At 45.5% G+C, this 19,731-nt stretch overlaps 1 protein-coding gene across 6 annotated transcripts in view; it reads right to left on the reverse strand.

Moving 5' to 3' along the window:
- The window catches only part of LOC118397640 (cytoplasmic dynein 1 intermediate chain 1), a 147,883-nt gene that overhangs the window by 12,666 nt on the left and 115,486 nt on the right, over window positions 1-19,731 (reverse strand). For all 6 annotated transcript variants that reach the window (XM_052469951.1, XM_052469949.1, XM_052469950.1 and 3 more), the window contains 4 exons: window positions 18,405-18,518; window positions 16,425-16,558; window positions 15,584-15,728; window positions 3,725-3,865 (listed from right to left, as the gene is read on the reverse strand). In XM_052469951.1, the coding sequence (XP_052325911.1) occupies window positions 3,725-3,865; window positions 15,584-15,728; window positions 16,425-16,558; window positions 18,405-18,518 (534 nt within the window). The remainder of the gene's footprint in view (window positions 1-3,724; window positions 3,866-15,583; window positions 15,729-16,424; window positions 16,559-18,404; window positions 18,519-19,731) is intronic.

Below are 19,731 nucleotides of genomic sequence, written 5' to 3' on the forward strand. Positions count from 1 at the left end.
CACCAGCAGAATGGTACATGTTTAGTACATTCTCACAGCCAGACTGGGGTCTTCATCCAGTAAACCTACGTCTGCTTCAGCTCCATGTGAAATAACAATATGAAACTTTTAATGAGCCACATAAATCTTCATAAAGCCCATTAAAGCAATACCCACCACAGCCTGTGGGCCATAGGCTGCTCAGGACTAATCAACACAGATGATCCCAAATGGCACCCTATTCCTTACATAGGGCGCTACTTTTGCCATGGGCCATAGGGTTCCATTTGGGGCGCAGGCCCAGAGTAATTGCCCAATCCCAGATCAGTTTGTGCATTAGCTATTGCAGGCCAGCCAAAGTGGTTGGCTGAAGCAGAATCAGATCTGGGACCAGTCTATATATGATTATGTATGCTATCAGGGCCTGCTGAAGCACTATTGCATATGACAGACAGGATTAGTTTATGACACATGTCGTCGTTGAAGACAGAAGCCTCGGCATCACGTCGGCTAATACGACAGCTTCCCCGCGCTAGAGCAGGGCTAACCACAGACTGGCTGCTATTAGACTGCCTGGAAGCTTCCACCAGACTCGCTGCTTAAATTGGCTGTGTGTTTGTGAAGGGGAAATGAGAACCAGGCCGCCCTCCACCGCTAGGCTAATGTCGTTATGATGGCTGCGTGTTTTTTAATATGTACATAACAATGGAGGGCTGTTGCCATTAGCAACAATTGTGAACTATCTCAGATTGCGTGTGTGTGTGTATGTGTGTGAGAGAGAGAAATAGGGAGTGAGAGTGAGTCTGTGTGTGTGTGTGTGTCAGAGAGAGAGAGAGAGAGAGAGAGAGAGAGAGAGAGAGAGAGAGAGAGAGAGAGAGAGAGAGAGAGAGAGAGAGAGAGAGAGAGAGAGTGTGTGTGAGAGAGAGAGAGAGAGAGAGAGAGAGAGAGAGAGAGAGAGAGGGAGAGAGAGAGAGAGAGGGAGAGAGAGAGAGAGAGAGAGAGAGAGAGAGAGAGGGAGAGAGAGAGAGAGAGAGAGGGAGAGAGAGAGAAAGAGAGAGAGAGAGAGAGAGAAAGAGAGAGAAAGTGAGGGAGAGAAAGAGAGAGGAGAGAGAGAGAGAGAGAGAGAGAGAGAGAGAGAGAGAGAGAGAGAGAGAGAGAGAGAGAAAGAGAGAGAGAAAGAGAGAGAGAGATCATCCAACCCGGAAGCTAGCCGCACCAATGTGTCAGGGGAAACACCGTGCACCTGGCAACCTTGGCTAGTGCGCACTGCGCCCGGCCCGCCACAGGAGTCACTGGTTCGCGATGAGACAAGGATATCCCTACCTCCCAAACCCTCCCTAACCTGGACGATGCTAGGCCAAATGTTCATCGCCCCACGGACCTCCCGGTCACGGCCGGCTGCGACAGAGCCTGAGCGCGAATCCAGAGTCTCTGGTTGCACAGCTAGCGCTGCGATGCAGTGCCCTAGACTGCTGCGCCACCCTGGAGGCCAGTTTTGGAAATCTTTAGCTGGCTGTGCTTGATTGAAGCAAATGGAAGCAATGGTATAGTTCCAAAAGTGCAAGGCCCAAATGTCACAGCTCCTATCAAAGAGCTGGGTCAGAGGTTAAAAATGCGAGAGAGGAATGGTGGAGATAAGGAGCGAGAGACCTGATTTATAATTAGAGAGGAGGGTCTGTGGACACGGTATCCGTGGAAACGCCAAAAGAGGGAGCGGTTGCCCCTTTCATCTCTCCTTTGACCTGAGCCATGAAAGGGAGACCTCCGTGCCCCCCTCCTCGCCCCTCGGTAACTCAACGAAGACAGAGGGCCAATGCCTCTGGGGGAGAAGGGCGGTGTTTTGATTATTCCACCTTAAGATGGTTTAGTTTGTTGTGACAGGACAGTACTGGACGGAGCCCTCCTACCTGGGAGAGACTAAGGCTGTGAATCAATTTGTGACCAGCATCCCATTGACATACCGACTAGCCAAATTCTAAAACCAACCTCACCTTACCCTAACCATAACCCCCTAAACCTAACCTAATTTTAACCAATTTTGAAATGCAACATTGGTTTTCTGATCAGGCACATTCCCTTTCTAGCTATGGGTGTGGTAGCCTAGATGTCAGACTGTGGGTGTATTCAACAATGCTACATAATGATTGAAGACTTGCCCAATAAGGCGGGGCAAAGACCAAGGACTGGGCTATCTAGAAAAGCAGCATACTGGCACCAAGAGGATAGGGGTGGAGTAGCTTTCTCTGTAACCTAGCATACCTTTACCCTGACAACACATGCCATAAATAACATATTTTTTATTTGTGATCAATTACTATGGCTGTGCCCCAAATGGCTCTCTTCTCACTATGGGCATTAAAAGTAGTGCATTATAGTGTTTTCTAAACATTAGGAACACCTTCTTAATATTGAGTTGCACCCCCCTTTGCCCCCAGAACAGCCTCAATTAGTCAGGCCAGGGACTCTAAGGTGTCGAAAGCGTTCCACAGGGATGCTGGCCAAAGTTGACTCCAATGCTTCCCACAGTTGTGTCAAGTTGGCTGGATGTCCTTTGGGTGGTGGACCATTCTTTATACACACTGTTGAGTATGAAAAACCCAGCAGTGTTGCAGTTCTTGACACAATTTCTCAATTGTCTCAAGGCTTAAAAATCCTTATTCAACCCGTCTCCTCCCCTTCATCTACAATGATTGAAGTGGATTTAACAAGGGACATCAATAAAGGATCATATCTTTCACCTGGTCAGTCTATGTCACGGAAAGAGCAGGTGTTCATAATGTTTTGTACACTCAGTGTTTAGGGAATAGGGTGCCATTTGGGATGTAACCATGAAAGAAGCCATCCAGGGTCAAGTGACAAATCCAGGGTCGACTATCAAACTAATGTTTAGATCTGAAAGATGTATTTCTAGCTTCTGCATGGGACCGAAAACGAGTGGTCTGTGGGCTGCTGGGACAGGGTTTGGACATGGTTGGAGTGGAGGAGAGTATTATGGGATAGTTGTAGGAGTGTTAGATGATGGTTGTGGGAGTGTTTGGGTACTGGTGTGACATGGTTGAGTGGGGAGGGGAGGAGAAGGGAGCGTTAGGGGATGGTTAGGGGAGCATTGATGGGGAATTTGGTTTGAGGGATTGGTTGAGGGAACCTAGGTGGAGGGGTTTGGAGAAGGGAGCGTTAGGGGATGGTTAGGGGCGTTTGGTGGGAGGGATCGGTTGTGGAAGCCAAGGTTTGAGGGGTTTGGAGATGGGAGTGTTATGGGTTGGCTGTGGGAGCGTTGTTGGGGCTTTTGATGGGAGCGGAGTGAGGAGATGTCAGCGGTCTGATTTAGGGAGAACTTGTGGGGAAGGGAACGCCCACACAGAGAGGGCTGCTGGGACTGCTGGTGGCTGTGTGGTTTGGCTCCACTCCAACATGAGAGGCTCTGGGGACAAAACACACACAGAAACACAGACGAATACACACATACAAACAAGCACCCCCACACACACACACACACGCACACACACACACACACACACACACACACACACACACACACACACACACACACACACACACACACATAACACACACACACAAAACACACACACACACACACAACACACACACACACACACACACATAAACACAGACCAAAATCACACACACAATCAAACACACACACACAGACACACATACAGATACACACACAAAACAAGCACACACACAGAGACATACATACAGATACACACACACACACAGTCACCTCTGTGTCATTGTTGAGGTTCCACAGATCAAGACGGCCCATCCCGTCCACGGCGGCAAACAGAGCTGGGTGCACAGGGGACCACATGACATCATAGACGTAGTCAGCGTTGTCCTCAAAGGAGTAGAGGGGTTTATTGTGCTGAAACACACAGACAGAGATAGGTTAGTGAGTCGGAATAGTTTCTCCCGACCCCTCCTGTCTTAGCCTCCAGTATTTATGCTGCAATAGTCTATGTGTCGGGGAACTAGGGTCAGTCTGTTATATCTGGAGTATTTCTCCTGACTTATCTAGTGTCCTGTGTGAATTTTAGTATGCTCTCTGTAATTCTCTCTCTCTCTGCCTCTCCCTCCCCTCCAGAGGACCTGAGCCCTAGGACCATGCCTCAGAACTACCTGGCTTGATGACTCCTTGCTGTCCCCAGTCCACCTGGTCGTGCTGCTGCTCCAGTTTCAACTGTTCTGCCTGCGACTAGGGAACCCTGACCTGTTCACCGGATGTGCTACCTTGTCTCAGACCTGCTGTTTTCGACTCATTTTCTCTACCGCACCTGCTGTTTCTAACTCTGAATGCTCGGCTATGAAAAGCCAACTAACATTTACTCATGAGGTGCTGACCTGTTGCACACGTTACAACTACTGTGATTATTATTATTATTATTGTTTGAACACCGTGGCCATGTACTGTTATATCTCCACCTGGCACAGCCAGAAGAGGACTGGCCACCTCTCAGAGCCTGGTTCCTCTCTAGGTTTATTCCTAGGTTCCTGCCTTTCTAGGGAGTTTTTCCTAGCCACCGTGCTTCTACACCTGCATTGCTTGCTGTTTGGGGTTTTAGACTGGGTTTCTGTACAACACTTTGTGACATCTGCTGATGTAAAAAGGGCTTTATAAATACATTTGATTGAAAAGGAGGATAGAGAGAGAGAGAGAGAGAGAGAGAGAGAGAGGGAGAGGGAGAAAGAGAGAGATGGGAGGTAGAGAGAGAGAGGCAGAGGGGGGGGCAGAGAGAGAGAGAGGGAGAGGGAAGCAGAGAGAGAGAGAGAGAAAGAGATGGGAGGTAGAGATAGAGAGGGGGGGAAGAGAGAGAGAGGCAGAGAGGGGGGGCAGAGAGAGAAAGGGAGGCAGAGAGAGAGAGGGAGGCAGAGAGAGGGGGGACAGAGAAGGAGGTAGAGAGAGAGAGAAAGAGGGATAGCGATAGAGGGAGAAAAAGGGAGGCAGTAGACAGTCTGGCCCCACTGCAGCCTTGGGGTCTGTCTGGGAAAGGCATAATTAAAAAGCTTTGCACATTCACACAGTGTCATAAAAAACAGAAGACATGAAAGTCTCCCTCTCCAAAGCTGTACTGTAACCTTAGTGGAACAGCTGTCTGAGGGGAAGAATGAAAGAACAAACAGAGGGAGAGAAAGAGTGGGAAGAGAGAGAGAGACAGGAGGAAAGACATAGACAGAGGTAAGGGGGCATAAAGGGGAGGGAGCAGAGAGAGAGAAGAGACAGACAGCGAGAGACAGAAAGGGAGAGAAAGAGCGAGAGAATTCCAGAGGGTTGCTAAATGCATTCTGGACAGGTAGGGAGTGATAGTCAGGTAGGCTGAGACAGGTAGGGAGTAGGAGTCAGGTAGGCTGAGACAGGTAGGGACTGGGAGTCAGGTAGACTGAGACAGGTAAAGAGTGGGAGTCGGGTAGGCTGAGACAAGTAGAGAGTGGAAGTCAGATAGGCTGAGACAGGTAAAGAGTGGGAGTCGGGTAGGCTGAGACAGGTAGAGATTGGGAGTCAGGTAGGCTGAGACAAGTAGAGAGTGGGAGTCAGGTAGGCTGAGACAAGTAGAGAGTGGAAGTCAGATAGGCTGAGACAGGTAGAGATTGGGAGTCAGGTAGGCTGAGACAGGTAGAGATTGGGAGTCAGGTAGGCTGAGACAGGTAGAGATTGGGAGTCAGGTAGGCTGAGACAGGTAGAGATTGGGAGTCAGGTAGGCTGAGACAAGTAGAGAGTGGGAGTCAGGTAGGCTGAGACAGGTAGAGATTGGGAGTCAGGTAGGCTGAGACAGGTAGAGATTGGGAGTCAGGTAGGCTGAGACAAGTAGAGAGTGGAAGTCAGATAGGCTGAGACAGGTAAAGAGTGGGAGTCGGGTAGGCTGAGACAGGTAGAGATTGGGAGTCAGGTAGGCTGAGACAGGTAGAGATTGGGAGTCAGGTAGGCTGAGACAGGTAGAGATTGGGAGTCAGGTAGGCTGAGACAGGTAGAGATTGGGAGTCAGGTAGGCTGAGACAAGTAGAGAGTGGGAGTCAGGTAGGCTGAGACAGGTAGAGATTGGGAGTCAGGTAGGCTGAGACAAGTAGAGAGTGGGAGTCAGGTAGGCTGAGACAAGTAGAGAGTGGAAGTCAGATAGGCTGAGACAGGTAGAGAGTGGGAGTCGGGTAGGCTGAGACAAGTAGAGAGTGGAAGTCAGATAGGCTGAGACAGGTAGAGATTGGGAGTCAGGTAGGCTGAGACAGGTAGAGATTGGAAGTCAGATAGGCTGAGACAGGTAGGGGGTGGGAGTCAGGTAGGCTGAGACAGGTAGAGAGTGGGAGTCAGATAGGCTGAGACAGGTAGAGATTTGGAGTCAGGTAGACTGAGACAGGTAGGGGGTGGGAGTCAGGTAGGCTGAGACAGGTAGAGAGTGGGAGTCAGGTAGGCTGAGACAGGTAGAGAGTGGGAGTCAGGTAGACTGAGACAGGTAAAGAGTGGGAGTCGGGTAGGCTGAGACAGGTAGAGATTGGGAGTCAGGTAGGCTGAGACAAGTAGAGAGTGGAAGTCGGGTAGGCTGAGACAGGTAGGGGGTGGGAGTCGGGTAGGCTAGGCTGAGACAGGTAGGGAGTGGGAGTCAGGTAGGCTGAGACAGGTAGAGAGTGGGAGTCAGGTAGGCTAGGCTGAGACGGGTAGGGAGTGGGAGTCAGGTAGGCTGAGAAAGGTAGGGAGTGGGAGTCAGGTAGGCCGAGACAGGTAGAGAGTGGGAGTCAGGTAGGCTGAGACAGGTAGGGAGTGGGAGTCAGGTAGGCTAGGCTGAGACAGGTAGGGAGTGGGAGTCAGGTAGGATGAGACAGGTAGCGAGTGGGAGTCAGGTAGGCTGAGACAGGTAGGGAGTGGGAGCCAGGTAGGCTGAGACATGTAGAGAGTGGGAGTCAGGTAGGCTGAGACAGGTAGGGAGTGGGAGTCAGGTAGGCTAGGCTGAGACAGGTAGGGAGTGGGAGTCAGGTAGGATGAGACAGGTAGCGAGTGGGAGTCAGGTAGGCTGAGACAGGTAGGGAGTGGGAGCCAGGTAGGCTGAGACAGGTAGCAAGTGGGAGTCAGGAAGGCTGAGACAGGTAGAGAGTAGGAGTCAGGTAGGCTGAGACAGGTAGAGAGTAGGAGTCAGGTAGGCTGAGACAGGTATGGAGTGGTAGTCAGGTAGGCTGAGACAGGTAGGGAGTGGGAGTCAGGTAGACTGAGATAGGTAGAGAGTGGGAGTCAGGTAGGCTGAGACAGGTAGAGAGTAGGAGTCAGGTAGGCTGAGACAGGTAGGGAGTGGGAGCCAGGTAGGCTGAGACAGGTAGGGAGTGGGAGTCAAATAGGCTAGGCTGAGACAGGTATGGAGTGGGAGTCAGGTAGGCTGAGACAGGTAGGGAGTGGGAGTCAGGTAGACTAGGCTGAGACAGGTAGGGAGTGGGAGTCAGGCTGAGACATAAAGACAGACCGCTTGGGAGGAATGTGCTCTCTCTCCCCTCCTCCCATCCCTTTCTCGTCTCCCCTCTCCCTGCACTTCTCCTCTCCTTCCCCAGCCCCTCCCCTCTCCCAAGGGAAGGGACAGGAATGCACACACACCTGACCACAGCAACCTACTACTAATCTCTCTCTCTTCTATTTTCTGAGACATATAGAAGACCCTGATATTTGCGGGCAAAAAGGCTTGATTTTGCTGCAGGAATTCTGACATTTGCTGTAGATTCCAAACTGGAGTTCCAACAAAGATAATCCTGGTCTGTAGATTCCAAACTGGTGTTTAAACAGAGAGAATCCTGGTCTGTAGATTCCAAACTGGAGTTTAAACAGAGAGAATCCTGGTCTGTAGATTCCAAACTAAAGTTCCAACAGAGAGAATCCTGGTCTGTAGATTCCAAACTGGAGTTTAAACAGAGAGAATCCTGGTCTGTAGATTCCAAACTAAAGTTCCAACAGAGAGAATCCTGGTCTGTAGATTCCAAACTAAAGTTCCAACAGAAAGAATCCTGGTCTGTAGATTCCAAACTGGAGTTTAAACAGAGAGAATCCTGTTCTGTAGATTCCAAACTAAAGTTCCAACAGAGAGAATCCTGGTCTGTAGATTCCAAACTGGAGTTTAAACAGAGAGAATCCTGGTCTGTAGATTCCAAACTGGAGTTTAAACAGAGAGAATCCTGGTCTGTAGATTCCAAACTAAAGTTCCAACAGAGAGAATCCTGGTCTGTAGATTCCAAACTGGAGTTTAAACAGAGAGAATCCTGGTCTGTAGTTTCCAAACTAAAGTTCAAACAGAGAGAATCCTGGTCTGTAGATTCCAAACTAAAGTTCCAACAGAGAGAATCCTGGTCTGTAGATTCCAAACTAAAGTTTAAACAGAGAGAATCCTGGTCTGTAGATTCCAAACTAAAGTTTAAACAGAGAGAATCCTGGTCTGTAGATTCCAAACTGGAGTTTAAACAGAGAGAATAGGCTGAGACAGGTAGAGAGGGGTCTGTAGATTCCAAACTAAAGTTTAAACAGAGAGAATCCTGGTCTGTAGATTCCAAACTAAAGTTTAAACAGAGAGAATCCTGGTCTGTAGATTCCAAACTAAAGTTCCAACAGAGAGAATCCTGGTCTGTAGATTCCAAACTAAAGTTCCAACAGAGAGAATCCTGGTCTGTAGATTCCAAACTGGAGTTTAAACAGAGAGAATCCTGGTCTGTAGATTCCAAACTAAAGTTCCAACAGAGAGAATCCTGGTCTGTAGATTCCAAACTGGAGTTTAAACAGAGAGAATCCTGGTCTGTAGTTTCCAAACTAAAGTTCCAACAGAGAGAATCCTGGTCTGTAGATTCCAAACTAAAGTTCCAACAGAGAGAATCCTGGTCTGTAGATTCCAAACTGGAGTTTAAACAGAGAGAATCCTGGTCTGTAGATTCCAAACTAAAGTTCCAACAGAGAGAATCCTGGTCTGTAGATTCCAAACTGGAGTTTAAACAGAGAGAATCCTGGTCTGTAGTTTCCAAACTAAAGTTCCAACAGAGAGAATCCTGGTCTGTAGATTCCAAACTAAAGTTTAAACAGAGAGAATCCTGGTCTGTAGATTCCAAACTAAAGTTTAAACAGAGAGAATCCTGGTCTGTAGATTCCAAACTGGAGTTTAAACAGAGAGAATCCTGGTCTGTAGATTCCAAACTAAAGTTTAAACAGAGAGAATCCTGGTCTGTAGATTCCAAACTAAAGTTTAAACAGAGAGAATCCTGGTCTGTAGATTCCAAACTAAAGTTCCAACAGAGAGAATCCTGGTCTGTAGATTCCAAACTAAAGTTCCAACAGAGAGAATCCTGGTCTGTAGATTCCAAACTGGAGTTTAAACAGAGAGAATCCTGGTCTGTAGATTCCAAACTAAAGTTCCAACAGAGAGAATCCTGGTCTGTAGATTCCAAACTAAAGTTCCAACAGAGAGAATCCTGGTCTGTAGATTCCAAACTGGAGTTTAAACAGAGAGAATCCTGGTCTGTAGATTCCAAACTAAAGTTTAAACAGAGAGAATCCTGGTCTGTAGATTCCAAACTGGAGTTTAAACAGAGAGAATCCTGGTCTGTAGATTCCAAACTAAAGTTCCAACAGAGAGAATCCTGGTCTGTAGATTCCAAACTGGAGTTTAAACAGAGAGAATCCTGGTCTGTAGATTCCAAACTGGAGTTTAAACAGAGAGAATCCTGGTCTGTAGATTCCAAACTGGAGTTTAAACAGAGAGAATCCTGGTCTCTAGTTTCAAAACTGGAGTTTAAACAGAGAGAATCCTGGTCTGTAGATTCCAAACTAACGTTCCAACAGAGAGAATCCTGGTCTGTAGATTCCAAACTGGAGTTTAAACAGAGAGAATCCTGGTCTGTAGATTCCAAACTAAAGTTCCAACAGAGAGAATCCTGGTCTGTAGATTCCAAACTAAAGTTTAAACAGAGAGAATCCTGGTCTGTAGATTCCAAACTAAAGTTCCAACAGGGAGAATCCTGGTCTGTAGATTCCAAACTAAAGTTTAAACAGAGAGAATCCTGGTCTGTAGATTCCAAACTGGAGTTTAAACAGAGAGAATCCTGGTCTGTAGATTCCAAACTAAAGTTTAAACAGAGAGAATCCTGGTCTGTAGATTCTAAACTAAAGTTTAAACAGAGAGAATCCTGGTCTGTAGATTCCAAACTGGAGTTTAAACAGAGAGAATCCTGGTCTGTAGATTCCAAACTAAAGTTCCAACAGAGAGAATCCTGGTCTGTAGATTCCAAACTAAAGTTCCAACAGAGAGAATCCTGGTCTCTAGATTCCAAACTGGAGTTTAAACAGAGAGAATCCTGGTCTGTAGATTCCAAACTAAAGTTCCAACAGAGAGAATCCTGGTCTGTAGATTCCAAACTGGAGTTTAAACAGAGAGAATCCTGGTCTGTAGATTCCAAACTGGAGTTTAAACAGAGAGAATCCTGGTCTCTAGTTTCCAAACTGGAGTTTAAACAGAGAGAATCCTGGTCTGTAGATTCCAAACTAAAGTTCCAACAGAGAGAATCCTGGTCTGTAGATTCCAAACTGGAGTTTAAACAGAGAGAATCCTGGTCTGTAGATTCCAAACTAAAGTTCCAACAGAGAGAATCCTGGTCTGTAGATTCCAAACTAAAGTTTAAACAGAGAGAATCCTGGTCTGTAGATTCCAAACTAAAGTTTAAACAGAGAGAATCCTGGTCTGTAGATTCCAAACTAAAGTTCCAACAGAGAGAATCCTGGTCTGTAGATTCCAAACTAAAGTTTAAACAGAGAGAATCCTGGTCTGTAGATTCCAAACTGGAGTTTAAACAGAGAGAATCCTGGTCTGTAGATTCCAAACTAAAGTTTAAACAGAGAGAATCCTGGTCTGTAGATTCTAAACTAAAGTTTAAACAGAGAGAATCCTGGTCTGTAGATTCCAAACTGGAGTTTAAACAGAGAGAATCCTGGTCTGTAGATTCCAAACTAAAGTTCCAACAGAGAGAATCCTGGTCTGTAGATTCCAAACTAAAGTTCCAACAGAGAGAATCCTGGTCTGTAGATTCCAAACTGGAGTTTAAACAGAGAGAATCCTGGTCTGTAGATTCCAAACTGGAGTTTAAACAGAGAGAATCCTGGTCTGTAGATTCCAAACTAAAGTTCCAACAGAGAGAATCCTGGTCTGTAGATTCCAAACTAAAGTTCCAACAGAGAGAATCCTGGTCTGTAGATTCCAAACTAAAGTTCCAACAGAGAGAATCCTGGTCTGTAGATTCCAAACTGGAGTTTAAACAGAGAGAATCCTGGTCTGTAGATTCCAAACTAAAGTTCCAACAGAGAGAATCCTGGTCTGTAGATTCCAAACTGGAGTTTAAACAGAGAGAATCCTGGTCTGTAGATTCCAAACTGGAGTTTAAACAGAGAGAATCCTGGTCTGTAGATTCTAAACTGGAGTTTAAACAGAGAGAATCCTGGTCTGTAGATTCCATACTAAAGTTCCAAAGGAGAATCCTGGTCTGTAGATTCCAAACTGGAGTTTAAACAGAGAGAATCCTGGTCTATAGATTCCAAAATGGAGGTTGAACAGAGAGAATCCTGGTCTGCCTTTACTCCAGTTGTTCCATTCATTCAGTCTCCAACAAACATATTAAATGACACCCTATTCCCTATTTAGTGCACTACTTTTAACCACAGCTATATATAGGAAATATGGTATGAATATGAATATATATGCCATTTAGCAGACGCTTTTATCCAAAGCGACTTACAGTCATGTGTGCATACATTCTACGTATGGGTGGTCCCGGGGATCGAACCCACTACCCTGGCGTTACAAGCGCCATGCTCTACCAACTGAGCTACAGAAGGTTCCATTTGCTGGGAAACAGAAGGGGCAGAAAAGTTATTATAAAGTACTTTATGAATGTGATCTGGCTAAGGACATCAGGTCAAACCAGGCCAAGTAGTGGAATGAAAATCGTATGATGAGTAGGCTTCCTTCATTCACACAATCAAGCCAGAGAGACACTTATTATAATAATGATCAATCAGCTGAACTGTGACTTAGCATGAATGAGCACACCTATTTCATAAATTTGAGGCTAAAAATCACCATGGTCTCCTATCAGACATTAGCTGTGTCCGAAATGGCACCCTATTCCTTAGTCTAGTGCACTATATAGGGAATAGAATGCCAAAATTGCGTACTACTTACTGGTACACTATAGGGTGCTATTTCAGACACAGAAACGGTTTTCTAAGGTCATAACTCGGCCTAAGCAGTTAAGTTATGCGCCCTCAGTCTCTAGACGTCTCCCTGTCAACATCAGAGTCAAGCAGCTCACAACCCATATGGTTTCATAACCACAATATTTGCGCTGCTGAGTGTAAAAACACATTCAGAGTATTGCATTCCTGCCTTTTGAACTCTCTGTGGAGAGAGCTGTGTCGTTTGATGGCGTTGATTGGCAAGGCGAATGTAAACCTCTATGGTAACCTTAGGTAAGCAAAGGTTAGCCAGCTGTGCCCACAACCGCGCGCAATGGTGTGCCCACAACCACACACATGCACGCACACCTTAACAAAAAGGCAGGTGTGTAGATCAGAAAACCAGTCAATATCTGGTGTGACCACCATTTACCTCATGCAGCGCGACACATCTCCTTCGCATAGAGTTGATCAGGCTGTTGATTGTGGCCTGTGGAATGTTGTCCCACTCCTCTTCACTGGCTGTGCGAAGTTGCTGGATATTGGCAGGAACTGGAACATGTACATCCAGAGCATCCCACACATGCTCAATGGGTGACATGTCTGGTGAGTATGCTGGCCATGGAAGAACTGGGATATTTTCAGCTTCCAGGAATGGTGTACAGATCCTTGCGACAAGGGGCCATGCATTATCATGCTAAAACATGAGGTGGTGGCGGCGAATTAATGGCAAGACAATGGGCCTCAGGATCTCGCCACGGTATCTTTGTGCATTCAAATTGCTATCAATAAAATGCAATTGTGTTCGTTGTCCTTAGCTTATGCCTGCCCATACCATAACCTCAGCGCCACCATGTGTAACGCTTGTCGTCTGGAGAAAGAGAGGAGGACCAATGCGCAGCGTGGTAAGTGTCCATTATTTTAATAAAACAACTGAACACTGAAAAAAAAAAAAAAACGACAAACGAACAGTCCTGTAAGGTGACGAAAAACACTAAACAGAAAATAATCACCCAGAAAACACAGGTGGAAAAAGGCGATCTAAGTACAACGAACGACACCTGCCTCTGACTGAGAACCATACTAGGCCAAACAAGTAGAAAATATAACCTAGAAAAAAGAACATAGACAACCCACCCCAACTCACGCCCTGACCAACCTAACACAAAGACATAAAAAGAAACTAAGGTCAGAACGTGACACCATGGGACATCAGCAAACTGCTATCCCACATGACGCCATCTGGCCGGTTGCAAGGTACAGTTGAAACTGGGATTCATCCGTGAAGAGCACACGTCTCCAGCTCCAGCATGTGAAGAAACCGGATGTTGAGGTCCTGGGCTGGCGCGGTTACACCTGGTCTGCGGATGTGAGGCCGGTTGGACGGACAGCCAAATTCTTTAAAACAATGTTAGAGAAATTAACATTAAATTATCTGGCAACAGCACTGGTGGCCATTCCTGCAGTCAGCATGCCAATTGCACGCTCCCTCAAAACTTGAGACATCTGTGGCATTGTGTAGTGTGACAAAACTGCACATTTTAAAGTGGCCTTTTATTTTCCCCAATTCGTGCACACAATTTGAGATAAATAAGCTTTTTGTGCGTATGTAAGATTTCTGGGATCTTTTATTTCATCTCATGGAACCAACATTTTACATGTTGAGTTTATATTTTTGTTCAGTGGAGTGAGTTTTATGATGGGGTCTTTATTTCCTCTTCTCTTCTGTCCTCTTCTTCTCTTTTCTCCTCTCCTCCTCTTTTATTTTCTCCTCTTCTCTCCTCTCTTCTCATATTCTCTTGTCTTCTTATCTTCTCTCCCTTTCCTCTTTCTCCTCTTCTCTTTTCTCCACTTCTTCTCTTCTCTCCACTTATTCTCTTCTCTCCACTTCTTATCTTCTCTCCACTTCTTCTCTTCTCTCCACTTCTTATCTTCTTTCCACTTCTTATCTTCTCTCCACTTCTTCTCTTCTCTCCACTTCTTCTCTTCTCTCCACTTCTTATCTTCTCTCCACTTCTTATCTTCTCTCCACTTCTTCTCTTCTCTCCACTTCTTATCTTCTTTCCACTTCTTATCTTCTCTCCACTTCTTCTCTTCTCTCCACTTCTTCTCTTCTCTCCACTTCTTCTCTTCTCTCCACTTCTTATCTTCTTTCCACTTCTTATCTTCTCTCCACTTCTTCTCTTCTCTCCACTTCTTATCTTCTTTCCACTTCTTATCTTCTCTCCACTTCTTCTCTTCTCTCCACTTCTTCTCTTCTCTCCACTTCTTATCTTCTTTCCACTTCTTATCTTGTCTCCACTTCTTCTCTTCTCTCCACTTCTTCTCTTCTCTCCACTTCTTCTCTTCTCCACTTCTTCTCTTCTCTCCACTTCTTATCTTCTTTCCACTTCTTATCTTGTCTCCACTTCTTCTCTTCTCTCCACTTCTTCTCTTCTCTCCACTTCTTCTCTTCTCTCCACTTCTTATCTTCTCTCCACTTATTCTCTTCTCTCCACTTCTTCTCTTCTCTCCACTTCTTATCTTCTCTCCACTTATTCTCTTCTCTCCACTTCTTATCTTCTCTCCACTTCTTCTCTTCTCTCCACTTCTTATCTTCTCTCCACTTCTTCTCTTCTCTCCACTTCTTCTCTTCTCTCCTCTTCACTCTTCTTCTCTTATCTCATCTTTACTCCTCTTCTTCTCTTCTCTCCTTCTCTTTTCTTTTCTCCTCTTCTCTTCCTCTCTCCTCTTCACTTTCCGCTTTTTCTCTTATTCTGTGCTCTCCTCTCATCTCTTCACCTCTTCTTTCCTCTTCACCTCTTCTGTTCCCTCCTGTTCTTCTTAAACCAACCCTTCTAGCCAGCTGGATCTTCCTAATTTAACTTTAACTCTCCCTTCTTTAATTTTGAATAGCTTTCTCACTTTCTTCTCTCTCCCTCCCGACTATATACTGTATGTTACCCAGTCCCTCTCTTTCTTATCCCATCACTTCTTTACTATTTCTCCCTCCCTCCCTCCCCCTGTCCGTCTCTGTGGTGGTTGTGGTGCGCTCCTCTGTCTCCAGACAGAAAGGTCAGGATGGGAGAGAGAGCAGTTCCACAGCAGTCTACAGCCTCCCTGGCCCCCGCTGCCTCTCTGTGGTTTGAACCCCAGTCAACAGCCTCACTCCTCCCGTTCTCTCCATCCCTCCCTTCTTTTCCTTTCTTCATCCATCCTTCGCTCCATCCATCCACAGTCCACTCCAGTCCAGTCGGTTCACTGCCACGGACACATAACCTCCCTCCCCACTAATGTATCTATGTATTTATTTAGCTCCTCTTTTTGACTCATGAACACAGTCTGTGACACTGACAGTCTCACTGTGTCTGTATTCCTCTACTCAGTCAGGGCATGTAGGTAATACCTAGTTTAGACACAATCAGATCCCTCTACCTTGGTGCTCCACAGTTTGACAGTCCAGTCAAACGACGAGGTGACGAAGAGATGGGAGAAGTCTACGGGGCCGACAGCGTTGTGACAGCTGAGGCCCGTCACTGGCCCCTGGTGGCCCTCAAACATCTCACAGATCCCCGCCTTGCTGCAAAGGAGCATGAGAGAGAGAGAGAGAGAGAGAGAGAGAGAGAGAGAGAGAGAGAGAGAGAGAGAGAGAGAGAGAGAGAGACAGAGAGAGAGATAGATAGAGATAGAAAGACAGAGAGAGAGAGGGAGAGACAGAGAGAGAGACAGAGAGAGAGGAATGGAGACAGAGAAAGAGATAGAAAGACAGAGAGAGAGATAGAGAGAGAGAGAGAGAGAGAGGGAGAGAGAGAGAGAGACAGACAGAGAGACAGAGGGAGAGACAGAGAGAGAGACAGAGAGAGAGACAGAGAGAGAGGAATGGAGACAGAGAAAGAGATAGAAAGACAGAGAGAGAGATAGAGAGAGAGATAGAGAGAGATAGAGAGAGCGCGTGTCAGAAAGAACCGAGGAGACTATATGGGGGGAACTAGGTCCTAATAGCATTTTCAAGAGTTAACAGGAGCTTCTTGCTGAGATAGGCTGCATCAAAATATAAAGCTTATAGTGTGTGTACACATCTGTCTGTAACTATACACGGGTTCATTTGCTATTTGTGGTTGTATATCAATCACTGAAAGTATAGGTGTCAGTGTGTCTCAGTGTCTACCTGTGTGAGTGTGCGTGTGTGTGTTGGTGTGTGTGTGTTTGTCAGTGTCTCTGTGCCGTGTTTGTGTGTCTCAGTGGGTGTTTGTGTGTGTACGTGTGTTCCTCTAACCTGCCGTGTCTGGATGCGGTGTACACGGTTCCCTCCTCACTCCCCACCACATAATTATTGACGTCTCCAGTGGGGAACGCCATGCCTGTCACAGCCACCGCTTTAGACTTGTTGTACACCAGCTCCATGCTCTCCTACAACACACACACACACACACACACACACACACACACACACACACACACACACACACACACACACACACACACACACACACACACACACACACACACACACACACACACACACACACACACACACACACACACACAGGGAGAGGACACGTTTACAAAGTTAAAGGTTTTAACCTCATGTCAAGGTTGTGCTGACCTAGTTATAGTGAGTCTGTAACATATGTCACATAGACATGCTGCAGTTATATAGTATACATTGTGTTTAATAGGGCTTTATCATGGTATTAGCTACGCTGTTTGATAGGGCTTTATCATGGTATTAGCTACACTGTTTGATAGGGCTTTATCATGGTATTAGCTACACTGTTTGATAGGGCTTTATCATGGTATTAGCTACACTGTTTGATAGGGCTTTATCATGGTATTAGCTACACTGTTTGATCGGGCTTTACCATGGTATTAGCTACACTGTTTGATAGGGCTTTATCATGGTATTAGTTACACTGTTTGATAGGGGTTTATCATGGTATTAGCTACGCTGTTTGATAGGGCTTTATCATGGTATTAGCTATGCTGTTTGATAGGGCTTTATCATGGTATTAGCTATGCTGTTTGATAGGGCTTTATCATGGTATTAGCTACGCTGTTTGATAGGGCTTTGTCATGGTATTAGCTACACTGTTTGATAGGGCTTTATCATGGTATTAGCTACACTGTTTGATAGGGCTTTGTCATGGTATTAGCTACGCTGTTTGATAGGGCTTTATCATGGTATTAGCTATGCTGTTTGATAGGGCTTTATCATGGTATTAGCTACACTGTTTGATAGGGCTTTGTCATGGTATTAGCTACACTGTTTGATAGGGCTTTGTCATGGTATTAGCTACACTGTTTGATAAGGCTTTATCATGGTATTAGCTACACTGTTTGATAGGGCTTTATCATGGTATTAGCTACACTGTTTGATAGGGCTTTGCCATGGTATTAGCTACACTGTTTGATAGGGCTTTATCATGGTATTAGCTACACTGTTTGATAGGGCTTTATCATGGTATTAGCTATGCTGTTTGATAGGGCTTTATCATGGTATTAGCTACACTGTTTGATAGGGCTTTGTCATGGTATTAGCTACACTGTTTGATAGGGCTGTATCATGGTATTAGCTACACTGTTTGATAGGGCTTTATCATGGTATTAGCTACACTGTTTGATAGGGCTTTATCATGGTATTAGCTATGCTGTTTGATAGGGCTTTATCATGGTATTAGCTACACTGTTTGATAGGGCTTTGTCATGGTATTAGCTACACTGTTTGATAGGGCTGTATCATGGTATTAGCTACACTGTTTGATAGGGCTTTATCATTGTATTAGCTACACTGTTTGATAGGGCTTTATCATGGAATTAGCTACACTGTTTGATAGGGCTTTATCATGGTATTAGCTACACTGTTTGATAGGGCTTTGTCATGGTATTAGCTACACTGTTTGATAGGGCTTTATCATGGAATTAGCTACACTGTTTGATAGGGCTTTATCATGGTATTAGCTACACTGTTTGATAGGGCTTTGTCATGGTATTAGCTACACTGTTTGATAGGGCTTTATCATGGTATTAGCTACACTGTTTGATAGGGCTTTATCATGGTATTAGCTACACTGTTTGATAGGGCTTTATCATGGTATTAGCTACACTGTTTGTATGAGTCAGTTATAGTACCAATCTCTTTAATGACAATATGCCCGATGTCATATGTGATTATCTAATCTATTGCTGACTCTGAATCAGTTTGAAGAGATGGGCCTTAATGATACAGATTATTGACTGATGGCGGATCAGCTCTTACCTGTGGCTGAGAGAGCATGTCAAGACTCCAGGAGCACATCCTGCCGTCTGTGGACACGGTGATCAGGTTGTTGGCGTTCTGTGTTCCCACCACGTTCACACAGTACACCGGGTGCTACAGACACAGGAAGGACAGCCAGTACAGACACAGGAAGGACAGCCAGTACAGACACAGGAAGTATAGACAGTACAGACACAGGAAGTATAGACAGTACAGACACAAGAAGGACAGACAGTACAAACACAGGAAGGACAGCCAGTACAGACACGGGAAGGACAGCCAGTACAGACAGGGGAAGGACAGCCAGTACAGACACAGGAAGGACAGACAGTACAGACACAGGAAGTGCAGACACAGGACGGACAGCCAGTAGAGACACAGGAAGTGCAGACACAGGAAGTGCAGACACAGGATGTGCAGACACAGGAAGTGCAGGCACAGCAGGGACAGACACAAAGTACTGACACAGGAGAGACAGGAGAGACATGTAATAGCCAGAGACAAGTATAGCCAGTACAGACCCATGAAGTACAGACAGGAAGTACAGACAGTAGTGACACAGGAAGTACAGATACAGGAAGGATAGACACAGGAAGGACAGACCAAAGGAAGGACATACACAGGAAATAAAAACACGGGAAGTACAGACACATGAAGTACAGACAGAACAGACAGACGAAGTACAGACACAGGAAGTAAAAAAACAGAAAGGGAATGACAATGAAAAAACACACTGAATGTCTCCCTTATTGTATCACTTCAGTTCCAATTCAGTTATTTAATTTGTATCTACATCATAATAGTGTTGTTGTTTAAACAGCTCTACATGTGAATAAGGCAGTATACTTTATATTATTTCACACACATTTAATATCTTATGAAAGTTATCAGCAGGTATAACCTGAATATGCACAAAGATGTAAAATATTGTCTTCCGACAACACTGACATGACAGAAAGATCTTATTGAGTAAAGAGATGCCAATGTGCAACAGCCCCTTACTCCAACTTAGCATCGGCATCCAGCGCTGTGCAAATACAATGTGTTGTGTGAAACCATTATCTCATTATTGACCTCAAATAGATTTTTTATCCGCCCACAAAGGCCCCTTTCAGAGAGCAGGCGGGTCAATGAGGCGAAGGACTAGACATACAATAACCCCCCACCTCCCACCACTACCAATAAACGTTATTGCCTGCCTTGGGTGGTATTCACAATGTGTTAAGGCTCAATGGGTTTGTTGGGGTGAATAGATTGAGGTTAAGAAGGTAGTTATGGTAGATAACATACAGGATACAGGATAGAATATATATATACTTTTTATTTA

Source organism: Oncorhynchus keta, chromosome 19 (assembly GCF_023373465.1).
Source record: "Oncorhynchus keta strain PuntledgeMale-10-30-2019 chromosome 19, Oket_V2, whole genome shotgun sequence".
In the NCBI taxonomy this organism is placed as follows: domain Eukaryota; kingdom Metazoa; phylum Chordata; class Actinopteri; order Salmoniformes; family Salmonidae; genus Oncorhynchus; species Oncorhynchus keta.